The sequence below is a fragment of the Equus przewalskii genome, chromosome 17 (genome assembly GCF_037783145.1).
Source record: "Equus przewalskii isolate Varuska chromosome 17, EquPr2, whole genome shotgun sequence".
NCBI classification, from domain to species: domain Eukaryota; kingdom Metazoa; phylum Chordata; class Mammalia; order Perissodactyla; family Equidae; genus Equus; species Equus przewalskii.
In genome coordinates this window covers 71,825,674-71,840,608 of record NC_091847.1, presented here as the reverse complement: position 1 = coordinate 71,840,608, position 14,935 = coordinate 71,825,674, and the positions used below count along the sequence as shown (strand labels likewise).

Below are 14,935 nucleotides of genomic sequence, written 5' to 3'. Positions count from 1 at the left end.
AGAGAACTCTTTCTCTTACTGTGTTTTATATGGTGTATGTAGATGAGCCATGTGGATTAAATTAGTATTACGCAAAATACATTTTTAAAAATTCATTGAGGGGGCCAGCCCCAGTGGCCTAGTCATTAAGTTTGGCGCACTCCACTTCAGCAGCCTGGGTTTGGTTCCCAGACGCAGACCTATACTGCTCTTTTAGTGACTGTGCTGTGTTGGCAGCCCACATACTAAAATATAGAGAAAGATTGGCACAATGTTAACTCAGGGTGAATCTTCCTCAGCAAAAAAAATTCTTTGAGGGAAGAATTTTCAAGAAAGTCAGGTTTTATTGTTTTGAAAGATAGTGATGATCTGTCTCCAAAAATCTCAGACTGAAAGTGATTTTTAGGATCAGTGTGCTTTCCCCTAATTAAGCCTCTTTCCCATTTATTCTGTATTTATTTTTTATTGCATTAAACCAGAATTAGAATGAAAAAACAAAAGCTCATGGGTTGGTGGATTTTAGGTTTTTAGGAGACAGACACTCATATTACCTCTGGAAGTAGATTCCCTGTTCATACTTGGTGGAAATGCTGCCCTTCAGTAGGGGAAATGAAACCCTACAGTGGGCTCTGCACTTTGGAGGGCCCTGCTCTGGTGCTGCCATTCCCCACAGGGGCAGGAGTGTACCGGCCAAGCAGCCTCCCCACTGGGAGGCTGTGCCTTTACTCCTAGACCATGGTTCAGGTAACCAGGCCTCCAGACTTTTCTTGCCCATATGCCCATGCCCACTTCCAGGGCCTATATGGGCCTCTTACCTGAATCTATCCTGGAGGCAGGTGTGTACAACCCTAAGCTTGAGTTTTGCATGAGGAACAGACAGAGCTTGGATGTGCACACAAGGTCTCTGTGATGCAGGATGGAATTGAGGAGGGAAGAGAGGAGGGTAGCACAGTGATGGGCCAGAGGTCTCCTCTCTCTATGCTGCCATGATCCAGCGAGCAACTCCGAGGTGTCCTAGAATTCTCAATTTGAACCTGGTTTTCCAGGTTATTTCAATGATATATTTGTCAAGGTAGGCAGGGAAAATATATTTGATTTAACATTTTGTTAACTGGAATTTTGACTTTTAAATATTTAGACATATGGCCGTATGTACCCCATTGGTACTCTTGTTCTAGGCCCTGCACATTTTAGGAATGGGGCTGCTTGTTCGCAATCTAAGTAAGTATTGCTGAGATTTTTAATGGGAAGAGTTTGCTACCCCAAAATGTTTGAAGCCCTCAATGGGTTCAAATGCCAGGGTCAAAATGCATTAAGTTTTGAAAATCAGAAGAGGAAATGAGAACTCTCCTGCCCTGGCCTCAAATCTTTGACACTAAAATTTTCTCACCTTCCATAGGTAAAGTAGAAAAATTGTCTGCAGATTCTTTCCTTTGAACTACTTGTTACAATAAATGGGTAGAACCTCTTTAACCCTCAGATTTTCTGTAGCAGCATATGTCAAGACTAATGTAAATGTCAGTGTCTTGATAGATTGTATTTTCAGAACTTAAAAAGTACTTTGGTCATGGTTAGCTGAAGTGGAGAGCTGCTAAGCCCTTATAAGCAGGGACACTGGTATGATTAGGAAGACCTGCAGCTCTTTAATGTAATAAACTCTTATCTGTGAAAGAATTTTAGTGTTTTTTTCTTCTTGCTATGTTGTATATACTGTAGCTCATGAATAAGCAGCATCCTCGTGGAATGTAGGACTCACATGTGGGCTTATCAAAGCTAATAAAATTTGGATATCTTTTTTCTTTATTGATACCTTTGTAACTCATAGTATTTGTGCTCTGATTTAATAGGGAAGGCAGAATATACCTACAGAAATTGTTTTACTCAAAATGGAGAAGTATGAATAACATTGTTTATAGGTGATTCAGATGGCTTACACAGAAATTCAGTTCAATGCTAGTACTGTAGATAGCTTATTGTTGCAGAGAATGACTCCTAATTTTTAATGTGTGTCTTTTTTATTTCCTACCAGATTTTTATATGACTGTAAACAATTATTGGATTCTAAATGCTAGACACATAAATTTGACCACGCTTTCTGTAGCTGGAGGATTCCGGGATTACCAAGTTCGTTCAGGACTGACTTTTCTGCCAAAATTAAGCCATCATACCAGTGCCTTATCTGTTGTGGTAATCTTTTTTAGATTCTACTCAAATCGTAATATGATGGACACAGTGAAGCATGAAAGGAGAAATAATAAGTAGTAGCTGCTTGGAAATGACTGCTGCGTTGATGTAGTACTGCTCTGTGTGCATGCGTGTGTGTGTGAGAGAGAATATGAAGGAAGGAATGGGACTATGTTGGGAAGGCAGAGGCATGGATGCTTATGTCCACAGAAAGTGAAAAGGATCTTAGAAGCTTTGTGAAAATGGTCTTATTTATGAGGAATAATTATTTCTTGTTCAAAGTAGTTGCCTATCCGTTGATTAGAGTTGTAAGTAAAAGAAAGTGTGGGCAGAAGTCCAAGGGCCTCTTGTTATATCTGAGTGGTATGCTATATACAGTAGTAGTGGAATATCAAACGTACCACATACTCCTGATTGCTGAACTTGAGTCAGGTTTTACCAATTTTAAAATTTAAAAATTAGCTTTGAAAATATAAACAGAACCTCGATTAATTAATTTTTTAATTATTCTTCCCTGCTAGGACATCAAGTATTTAGTCTTTAACTGGGATACATAGCCTCTGTAAAGTGAGTTCAAGTTTCCATTAGGACTTATTATTTCTTAGATATTTAACCTTGAAGTCTTCAGTTAAGATCTTAACATTTTAACTCAGTGTACACATCATCTCCAAATATAGCTTAATTTAATTTCTTAAGAGAAAATCCATAGAGTTCTTTTTGCTTTTTAGGAGATAGTGTTTTGTTTCATAGTTGTTCTCTTCATAGATACTCCTTTGCTCAGCTCATCTACTATTGCCCCATCTTAGATTGCTGTGCATTCATTAAACAGGTATTTACTGAATGCTTACTACACATAGAACAAAAATTATTAAGCTATTCTGCTGTTACCCACCATTTTCTTAAAACTGGAGGAGTTATGGTGTGGCCATAATAGCTTTGGAACTAGACTGGTAAATCTCTTAAACCTCATTATTGATATGAATCTTGTTATTTGATTTTAAATATTGTTGGCAGATATTTGCTGCAAGTCCTCAAAACACTAAATGTCCACTCTTTAGTAAACACAGATATTTTAGTCATGTAAAATTGGATGTGATCATTTCCTAGACTTGGTCTGGAGCATGATGCTGTATTGATACCACATCATGCAGTTTATCTTTCAAGAAACTAGTCTTTTTAATCGTGTGTGTGTGTGTGTGTGTGTGTATGTATGTGATATATATATATATATATATATATATATGTATGTGTCCCTCTTTTCTAATCCATTTGATAATGTGTTGCTTTCAAGGCAGCTTGTATTTTCGATGAAAATATTTTACTTCTTAGGGAATTTTCTCAAAGCTGGATATTGTATAATCTGAGTTTTATTCACTTTAAAAAATAATTAGAAGTAACAGTTTTTAATGATTATCTCAAGAAAAGCAAAATGACATTTACGCCTTTTGGGACTAGAAAAATTATTTAAGTTAGAGACCACAGTTGTATTAGGGTAAGCTGAACTGCTGTAATATACTCTAATGAAGGCAACGGCACTCAAACACAATAGAAGTTTATGTTTTACTCATATAACTGCCCTAAGTGTGTAATTAAGTTGATGGGTGGTTTTTGAAGGAGTCCCATTAAGGGACCCAGGCTGTCAGTAGGCACCCCCTTCTTGAATGCTTTACTTCCAAGGCTGCTCTCATCATCACTATTTCTACCATGAGAACGGGGAAAGAGCATGGAGGAGAGCAGTCAGGCCTGGAAATGGCACACATCACTCCTGCTGTCATACTGTTAGAGAAAACTTAGTCACACCCTAGCGTAAGAGAGGCTAAGAGATGTAGTCTAGCCAAGAGTTTAAGAAAGGAAGAATGGATTTTGGTGGACATTCAGCAGTTTTCACCACAGAGATCATGAGCAACTAACTTTATTATTTGTGATGCCTTTCCCTTTTTCAACTCTAGCACAGATGCATTCATTACAGTGAATGCAAGTAAACCAGTTTTGTGTCCTTGGTAATGGTAAATGCTGTCTCCTCTGAGTTCTTACTCTACTGAGCAGCTAATATAATCTTAGAACCACAGTGAACTCTGGTTGTCTCAATTTTTTAGTAGACTGTCAGCAGTAATTGCTAAACATGAGCTCTAACGTTTAAAAGTTCAACACGTAAGATCCCTCTTGCTTTAAAGCCTGGAACCCAAGTACACATTGTTATTTGCAGAGTACAAGGGTGACAATGACTCCTTAGAAGTTATAAATCCCTACTTTTTTTCTTTTTTTAGCTCATTTATTAAAGAGACGTTTTAGGTTCTGTAAATTTTCTTGCATCTATGTTGTTAGTTTCCTATTTTCGTTTTGTTTTGACAGTTTATGGTGAGGGCAGCTCATTGTGTCTTCGATGATGCAGAGAGAGAGATTGTGAAAATAATATCAGATTTATTCAACATTCCCCTGTTGTATGTAAGATGCTATTCACAGGGAGGTCGTTAACCTGGTATGAAAAGGAATCTAGTTCTTGAAGGGTGCTGTGCCATTCTTAGGAAGCCTTTGCAAATAGTTATGTTTTTTAGTATCCGTTGTCCTTATGTCTCTAACCAATAATATATGTCCTAATCGTCTAGGGATTTTTTTTCAAAATAAGTTTGGACCTCACTTGTAAGAGTCTGATTTGGTAGGTTTAAAATTGTCTCCACACATATTTATTTTGAAAACTTCCTGGCCTGGGAATTTCATGGGCACATCCTGATTAAGAAGTAACATCTTAAAATTTATCAAATAGTAGTCTGGTCAGAACTGAAATTACTAAAATATCTATAGTAACTTACACATAAACTGTGATTTATTCAAGAATCTTATACTTAGTTCCTTATTACAGTAGTAAAGAGTTAGACATTAAACTTCAGTGAAGAATCTATGGATAGCTTTAATAAGTTTTAAAGGGTGATTTAAGCTTGACTGAGCAGTAATGACAGAGAATTATGTTATTTTTTGCAGGAAATACCTTAATATTTTTGGACCACTTTTTGTAAGAATGCAACATTTAGAAATGTCTATGCATTATAAAATAGTAAAACTAATGTTACATGTGTCTAAATATTAGCTTGTAAGAATTTCAAACCTTTCAGAGAATAACAAATGTGCTTTGACTTTTGGCTTTTTTCCTTTCCTTTAGAGTTCAGCAGTGCCTAAGACCTGGGTCTCAACTGACCACCTCTCCATCGTGTGGTGAGTTAATATAGCTTATTTTGGTGATTTGTAGTGGTCCTCTTTTCTTATCAGTGCATTGATTGGTTTGTTAGCTTTCTTAGAGCTTTTTCCGTAAATAAATAAGGATTTGTGAGAAAGATTAACTTAGGTACTTAGAACTCTAACCTTGGTTCTTGTCTCGGTTTGATGAAGGTTCCTTTAACAACTCATAAAATCATCTCCCAAAGAACCAGTAGCATTAGTCTCAAATGAAGCTAGTGTTAAATATAAAAATTTTAGAGTTTGTCATAGTTGGACAGAATCAGTTGCATTTGTGGTAGGACTTTCTGAGCCCTTGGCCAATCACCAAACTCAGGGACTTGATTAATGCAGCGTTGACTATTCTAGGCAGCAGCACATGGAAAACTAACTAGGAATTAGATTTACCCTTAATATAAATAAAGAAAGAAATAGCTTAAATATGGGTCAAGAAATACATAGGCCCTATTATTTTCTCTCTCTGTTTTGGCTTAAAGATGCTGTTTTCACCTTCTTCTGGCTGTGCAATAAGTGGTGCCTGCAAGAACCACAACAGTTCAGGCATATAAAGAAGGGCCAACAGTTCGTCAATAGCTGGGGTTAGACAAGGAGATCAAGGGGAGACAGAGGGAACCTGACAGTTCTACTGTCAAACATCCAGGAAGATTTAATTTGCTTTATTTTATATGTGTCAGCTTTAAGGTAGATGCTTAATAATGATTTGTGAAATAATTTTAGAGGTTACAGCATTAAAGGAAACTCAGATATTCTGTTAAATAATAGAATTGTGTGTGTTTGTATCAAAAGTGTATTTTTAAAGAAAGTTTCATTTGTGACAATTTTAATCTTTAGGTGTAAACAGTTGCAATTGACTACAATTCGAGCGTTCTTTGATCTTATTGATGCTGATACTAAACAAGTATGTATTTTAAACTAAAAATTATTTCAGTAAAGTAAAAGCTTTTGTTACAGCAGTGATAGATTTAATACTTTTTTTTTACTTTGGTGAAAATAGAAGCCTACACCTTATATTACTGTAATTAGACTCAAAATATCTTTATTTTTGTCTGCTAATACTTTGACCACTGTTAGTAATTGATAGAATGCAATGAAAATGAAAAAGTGAAAGGATATCTTAAATGTTCCCCCTGTTCTTCCCCTTTATTATTTAAAATTTTATATATGTCCTTCTAACTTCTTTTAACTTAATAGAAATACTTATTACAAGCTATTTTATCATTTTTTTAATACGTTGTAGACTTATGATCTATCTTATTATTTTTAAATTTTTTAAAAAATATCTTTATTTTTCTGATAGGATCAAAATATCTACATTCATTGAGTAACCCAAGCTTACCAGACTTAGATTGTGTACTTCTAGAAGCTGAACCTTTTCTGTAATGAGATTTCACGTATAAAGTCTCCAAACTAGTGATTTTTCAAGTTCTTCAATTAGCAGGAAACCCAGAAATCATAGTGCCCTTTATAGGAACATCATATTTCTCTTTTATCTCTTTCTTGTCTGCTAGCAGATAAATAGTAGTGGGCACCAAAGATTTCAGCATAATTCAGAGAATTCTATCCATTAACAAATTTTTGTTTTATCAATTGGGAATATTTGCTGTTACTCATCTTAAGTAGCCTTTCACCTCAGCTCTTGCAGCACGTCACTGTTCCATAGAAACACGTTCTGTGAACTATGGCTCTGGCCTTTCCTTGTGGAGAAGTTCCTCGTGTATTAGGCAATTCTTTTCATTATGCAAAGCATTGCAACCCAGATATTTATGGATTCTGTCCCCTGAAGGCTCCAGATCTTTGAAAGACTAGTACATGTGACCTCTTCTTCAGTAGATCTCTAGGCAATGCTCTCCTTATCATCGTGTCTTTGAATCTTGCTCCTGTAGCCTTCTCTCTTGGGAATGGGATAGTGTCTGTATTTTTTTCCTTAACCCTCCAGAAAGCTGCTTAACTACTAGTAGAGGGAATCATAGATACATAGCTCTCTCCTGAAGAATGCAACAAAAGAGAGACCCAAATCGTTCTGTGTTTTACCACATTTTAAGCCATAAGGTACCATATTTAAGTTAGTATATTTATTAAAGTAAATCAGCTTCGTAGAGTTATCACTGTGAATTGGTCATGGAATGCAAACATTTTTCATTTTTCAATGTTGTTTTAATTGTGACTTCCAAAGGGACTGAAAAGATTTAGTGGATCTGGTCCTCACTGTCATTTCTTTGTCATTCTCTCACTTTGTTGTTGAGAAAATCACTTGCCTGTTAGGACCTCAATGCTTAAACTAGAGAATTGAATAGTGAAAATTCTAAATGGATTTTATACCCCAGTACATTTTTTTTTCAAAGGGAAGGACTGATACAAGGTTGCCAACATTTATTGTGCTAGGATGTTTTAGGACAGACAATAGAAAAATCCCATTGTCTGCTTTCATTTTCATTTCATGAAAGAAAGGATATTGATGGAAGGAAAGTAAAAAGGACAGAGTAAAGGAGAATATTTTCCAAGGAAGGACAGTTGGCAATTCTTGTTTTCTCTAGTGACCAGGAATTCTTTGTTGTGGGATTGGCCCTGGTCTGAGCTTGGAAACTAGTGTGTTGGAATCACTAGACTGGAGGTTCTCTTAAGTTCTCTTCTGGTTCTGTATGTCTTTATGTGTTTTATTCTTAACTGTTACTCGAGAGGCACTATTGCGTAGTGATTGAAGGCCTGGATTCGAGCCAGACTGCTGGGTTTGAATCCTGGCTCAGACTCTTAACAGGAGTGTGGCCTTGGGCAAGTTCCTTAATTTCTCTGTGCTTTAGTTTCTTCATATTTAAAATGCAGATAAAAAGGTTATCATCCCCTAGAGTTCTTATAATCATTAAATGAGTTAATAACATCTTAAGCACTTAGAATAGTGCCTGGCCCAGAGTAAGTAACTTTTTGGCTCTTATCATTATTACTTGAAACAAAGTTTCATTGAACTATCACAGTGGATATAAAAGGATACAGAATGTATCACTGTTCTTTCTAGATAACTCAAAATCCTAAGAAGAAATTGTCAGTATTGAATCACCACTTTATAAGACACCCAGCAAAACACTTTGAGGAAAACCCAGCAATAATTTCTGACTTAACAGGTTGGTGATAATAATATGTTTTAATTTTAAGTGCAGTTTTGATTATTATTTTTGGGTAAATTTGTTATTAGCAGACGAAGTCTGAAACTGTGGTACTTCAGGTACTATAATCCTATTATATTAATTTCTCTATAATGGTTTCTTATGAGATTTGGTTAAAGAAGGGAAAAAATAGAAAAGCAGTTTTTAAGATGTTGCTGATAAAAGTTTTGTCCTGAAAATAACATAAATGGAAAATTTTTAAAGCTGGAGTTAAATGTCTTCATTCTCCTGCAAGTCATATTTTACATGACTCTATTATTTATGTACTCTGTTATTCTTTACTTAGTTTCTCAGTATCAGTCACTCTTCAGTCTTCTTTTGGATTAACACCTTATTTTCATTGGTAAATTTTGCTTTTAAATATAAAACCTGTCATACTCTACTTAATTACTTGCCTTGTCTGGAAAATAAAATATTAATTTCCATCTGTTGATACTTCCTTAAGAGTTAAAGACATCATTTTAAATCAAGTAGATTTAAAATGCTTAACTTGATGTGATTGCTAGTTGCTGATGAGTATACAGAGAGCATCTTACTAGATTTTCTATTTTAAAATAGTCAGTGTTCCACAAACCACTTCTTTTTCAAATTCTGTTATGATTGAGAAATATTTCACCAACATTCAATAAAAGAAATTGTTTAATTTTTTTTTTAAAAAACCCAAGCAAATCAATTTTTTTTTACTTTAGGAACATCTATGTGGGTTCCAGTAAAAGTGTCCAAATGGACGTATGTGGCTTACAACGTAAGTAGACCACCAGTAGGTTTTTTTACTTAAAAAAAAAAAAAACCTGTAGTATTTATTTTTGAAAGTTAAAGACTCTAAAAAAGATAACCACATATCGTTTTCCCCACATTAAAATAATTTAATAATAATTCCTTAATAATAAATATCTAGTCAGTGTTCAATTTTCCAGTTTTATCATAACTGTCAAATTTTTGTTGTTTCTTTGTTTTTCAGTTTGTTTGTTTAAATCAACATACAAACAAGGTCCACAGGTTATTTGTTGATGTCTCTCATCCCTCTTTTAATCTCTAATGCTTCCTCCCCTCCTTTTTATTCCTTACAGTTTATTTGTTGAAAAATACAAGTCATTTGTCCCGAAGAGTTTCAAAGTCTTGATTTTGCAGATTGCATTCCTGTAGTATCATTCAGCGTATTCATTTGCCTGCTTTCCTGTGACTCAGTAGTTGGATCTAGACACTTGATCAGATTCAGGTTTTTAGTTTTGCTGGACTGGCTCTCTTTTTATGTTGTTAGCAGCTATTGATGAAGAATGCCTGAAGTCATTAACTCATTTAAGGGGATGCAAAAATGATGATACTGTAATTTGATTATTCCTTCTTCATATTAACGGGAACACTATATAGAAAAATTTCTCATCTGCTAAATTTATCAAAAGTGGAACAAATCATGAAGAAAAAAATGACAGTTGCTTGGATCTTTGGGTCTCATATTTTCTGGTTTTCAGAATAGTAAGTCGGCTCACAAATGTCCTCCATCAGTGACTGTAAGAAGTTTTAGGGTTATTTTTGTGCGGTATTATTATGAACTCATAGATTTAAACGTATTTGTATTTCCATCTAAACTAAAATACTAAAAGTGTTCTACCTTTGATACTAAAGTTGATATTAAAATTGTTTATCTTTGACCCATGGAAGCCATTTCAAGTTAGGCTCCTGAATCTTTTTGATATAGCTGCTCTTTAGCTGTCTTTGATAGTTTCCTCACTGTCTAGTGTGAGAAGATATTTCAGCTCATTTTGTAAATTTCCTGCCCCAGTCCTTGCATCAGCTTTTCCTATAAGGAGCTCTTTCTATTATTTGGGAAATGATGTCTAAAAACCATAATTTGGGCACTAGAAATGTTTATGGCTAATAGGTTAGCATCTCTAGGCCTTTTCAGTGGACAGAGCTAAGGAATGTATTTTATCTTGACTGTGAGGTCAAAAACCAAACCAAAGCAAAATAAATTCATTCACACTCATAGTTCTGTGACATATTCAGGACTACATGGTTTATACTTGATCTCTCTGCCTTACATCTGGATCTTCTTCCCATTCCCAGAATATTGGTTCTCAACAACACCAAGAATCATAAAATTAGGACAATTATTCATTGCTTCATCTGGATTTTTGAATGATGAAATTATCCACTCTTATGATAGTTGTGTTGTGTTTTCCCTCTTTTTTTTAGGAGTCTGATAAGATCTATTTTACATTTCCTCTTGCAAATCATAGAAAAATCTACACTCATGTTTATTGTCAGAGCACCATGCTGGTAAGCTAATTCATATATTTTATGTCAATTTAAAAGGGTAACTATTGTTCAGTTTTCACATTCAACTAATATCTAGTAGATCTCATCTTTAGCTATAACTATTATTAAATCTAATTAGTTGAAAAATATTTGATTGAAAAGTATTAATCAAAATGTTTTCCATAACTAATAATACACTATTAAATTACACCTTTGGCTCTAGTTGAGGTCTTCCGCCCTGTCTTTCTACCTTAGTTTAACTATGTTTAGGATGAAGGAATTCAATTCAAAGCTACTTTACTTCTAAAGTTCTATTAGTACTTTAAAGAATAGACATATTTAAGCAAAGCTATATTCTGTAGGAATTTTATAAAGTAAATCCTGTTTTTCCATTGGCTTTCATACTAAAATTTCTAGTACTTTTATACCAAATATTCTCTAGAGTAGTTTAGTAACTGTTATCGTTATTTATACTTACAGCATCAGAGTGATGATTTTGTTTGTGTATTTTTTAATGAGTACCTACTGTGCTAGGCATTGTAAAAAATGTTAGGTGCTGTTGCATACTTTTGTTAATTAAGAATGTTTAAATAGGGGGCCGGCCCCGTGGCCGAGTCGTTAAGTTCACACACTCTGCTTCAGCGGCCCAGGGTTTCACCAATTTGGATCCTGGGCACAGACGTGGCACCGCTTATCGAGCCATGCTGAGGCAGCATCCCACATGCCACAACTAGAAGGACCCACAACTGAAAATATACAACTATGGACCAGGAGGCTTTGGGGAGAAAAAAGGAAAAATAAAATCTTTAAAAAAAAATGTTTAAATAATATTTTAATCACTTATCAACATTTCTTACTTTCAGGAATTTGTTTCCCAATTTGGATTCTTTTCTCTCTGTTCTGATTTGTTTTTGGCATGCCCCAGGATTCTTCACTTTATTTTTGCATCTTTCATAGTTTGAGTTCCTCCTTCTCCCTTTTTTAGGGTTATTTCTATTTTTTAGAACTAGGATCTAATGTATCTCTTAGATACATGGTAGATGCTGCCATTTGATATGTACCAAAGTTGGGTTTTTTTTCTTCTGAGGAAGATTAGCCCTGAGCTAACATCTGCCACCAGTCCTCCTCTTTTGCTGAGGAAGACTGACCCTGAGCTAACATCCGTGCCCATCTTCCTCTACTTTATATGTGGGACACCTACCACAGCATGGTTTTACACGGAGTGCATAGATCTGCACCTGGAATCTGAGCTGGTGAACCCCAGTTCGCTGAAGCAGAACGCAGGAACTTAACAGCTGCGCCACCAGGCCAGCCCCCCAAAGTCTTGAGAAAGGATAATAGGCAGGCGTAGTGGACTAGGTGCTGATGAATACTGATTTTAGTGAAATTAGTAGAGTTTTGCATCTCTCACAAAGACTAGCATCTCTCAGCCTAAAATCTAGATGGGTAATTTATCCCAAGAGAATCTGGCCCTGAGAGTTATGGCTTAAAATATCTATACTCATTACTAAATTTCAAGTCATGATGTCAGTATTATATTGAGAAAAATCCTTGCCAAAGTGCAAATTATCCATTTGGCTTATTGGAGGATCTGTTTTCTGTAGTTAATGTCCATGGGTATTAATTAGCATAAGATCATGTGGTGAATTTTTTTAAATCTTTTCAATTTTTATTATAGAAGTTTTCAAACATACAAAAGTAGAGAGAAAATACAATATTGAGTTCTCACGTAACCATCACACAGCTTTAACCAACATTCTGCCATTCTTACTTCATTTATCCCTTCCTTTTTTTTTTGACTGAAGCATTTTTAAAGCAAATTCTAGGCATTTTATTATTTCATCCATAAATACTTCAATATTTTTTAACAGATAAGAATTATACACATTCCCATAATACCGTTATTTTATCCAACAAAATTACTATTTCCTTAATATCAGGTAGTATCCGGTTCAGTTTTCCTCTGTTGGATTAAATTTTACGTTAGCTTATCTGAATCAGAATCCGCAGTGCACACACATGCATCTGCATCCGCTGCATGGATCTTAAGTCTCTTTTATAACAGCCCTCTCTTCCTTTCCCCAGGCCGTTCATTTGTTCAAGACAGTGAGTTATATGTTCTATAGAATTTCCCACATTCTGTGTTTAGCTGATTGTGTTGTTGTTGAATCTTTAGCATGTATTTCTATCCCTCATGTTTTCTGTAAACTGGTATTTAGATCTAGAATCTTGATTAGATTCAGATTCGTTTTTTGTGGTAGGAATGTTTTATAAGTAGAGCTGTGTACTTATCTCATCAGGAAGTATGTAATATCTGGTTGTCCCACTTTCAGAGACATAAAGACTTACCAGTGAAGTCAGGTGGTATCAGCATGATCTAGCCATTATAAGATTCCTAATCAATCTTTTACCTAAAGATTTTAGCAGCTATCAAGGGCATCATTTTTCACTTAGACAGATTTTTGTTTTAGATCTATAAATTTTATGATCAAGTAGAATTTTCTTTTCTCTGTAGTTCAGGAATGAGTTGGCAATTCCTGAGTGACTTTTTAAAAAGATTTTCAATACAATTTTTGTAATTAGTTGAGTTAGGGGTGTTTACCAGATGAACTGAAATTGTTCTTTTTACACCTTCTAGGTTATATCAGCACAATGTTTTAGGGTGGGCTTGAATAATACTTTATTCGATCTGTTGATGAATTAGTCAGAATTCCCTGTACACCGAAGTAAGTAGTGTGGAATATTGGCAGTTTTCATAATAAGGGCTATCCTTGACGATAGGCTCCCTTAGTAGCTTCAATAACCTATTACAAAAGTGGGTTGGATCTTGAGAGGCTGCTGGTTCTTTGTCTAGGCTGTGCAGATCTGTTCTGTTGCCTTGCTTTATAATGCCCCATTGTTTTGGGAAGCAAAGGCAACTGATACCAAAGTCTCACAAGTATTTCGCCAGCAGTGGAGAGCAGAGAAAGACCACATTGTTTTTTGTTTGTTTCTTTTCAGCTTTCTTTTCTGTGTTCTTGAAAAATGTCTTAAAATTTTATTTAAGCTCCATGAAGGCAGAGACTATTTCCTCCTGATTCATGATTTTCCTTGAGGGCGTAGCATAATTCCGTGGCCCTGGAATAGACTTTATAAATATCAGTTGAATGAAAGGATTGATTCTTTTATTGTCCTACTGTATACTAAGGACAAGTTTATGTAGCTATCTGAGCAGTGTTTCCGATCCTCTTATGCCCTGGTAGGGCTTCAGTAGTTGGATCATCAGATCATGGGGTATTGCTCTCACTACTTCCTTAAAAGTTGGAGTGAAGTTGTTAGGTCATACTGCTCCTAAATGACTGAAGCTAAATTTATAGTATTGTTAAAATATCACAACCATCTCTAGCATTCCTGTGCTGCACTGATAAATAAGTAACTAGCTTCATCTTTAGCCCTTGGAATTATGCTTCAATACACACACATTCTCAGTTGCATAGAAGTTATCTGCTTGGTAATCAAATTAGAACTCAAATGGTAAACTAAAAGGCTTTATTTTGATTAATTGTTATTTTTTATTACTTGGCTCTAGATTGTTTACTGTTTGTATAAAAGTCCACCTGTAGTTGTTCGTTCTTCTATTTTGCTTAAAATATGGGTTGCTTACTACATAACTGCTGAACTCTGAAAGTGTTGTTTCAAACTCTGGAAATGCTTAGGCAGTATGCTGTGAAGTGACACCCATCAGGTCCCTCCTCCTCACACTGCTGCTCTGGGTTACTTGCTTACCTATGTTCACATTAGACTTCTTTGCTTACCTTTGATCTCTTTGATTTTTCAGAACTCCTTGGATACATTTTCAAATAACAAGTTGCGATTTTGTGTTTTCATTGTGCCCACTGACCCTGTCGTATAAGAGTAAAATGTTGAAGATGCCTATTTTATATAATTATTTTCTACAATATTTGTGTGCTTTGTTTTGTGTTATTAATCAACAGGATACAAATAGTTGGATTTTTGGCTGCATAAACAGCACGTCTATGTGGTAAGTCCTTTGAACCTAAGGCCTTTTCATTGTTCATTTTTCTCAACATAAACAGTCCTCACAAATCACACTTTTAGAATAGTTTCATACATTCCTAAGCTAA

At 35.2% G+C, this 14,935-nt stretch overlaps 1 protein-coding gene across 1 annotated transcript in view; it reads left to right on the top strand.

Moving 5' to 3' along the window:
• The window catches only part of PGAP1 (post-GPI attachment to proteins inositol deacylase 1), a 69,328-nt gene that overhangs the window by 20,591 nt on the left and 33,802 nt on the right, over window positions 1-14,935 (top strand). The window contains exons 5-11 of the mRNA XM_070581736.1: window positions 2,009-2,166; window positions 5,321-5,373; window positions 6,226-6,292; window positions 8,405-8,510; window positions 9,242-9,297; window positions 10,749-10,832; window positions 14,786-14,832. Coding sequence (XP_070437837.1) covers window positions 2,009-2,166; window positions 5,321-5,373; window positions 6,226-6,292; window positions 8,405-8,510; window positions 9,242-9,297; window positions 10,749-10,832; window positions 14,786-14,832 — 571 coding nt within the window. The remainder of the gene's footprint in view (window positions 1-2,008; window positions 2,167-5,320; window positions 5,374-6,225; window positions 6,293-8,404; window positions 8,511-9,241; window positions 9,298-10,748; window positions 10,833-14,785; window positions 14,833-14,935) is intronic.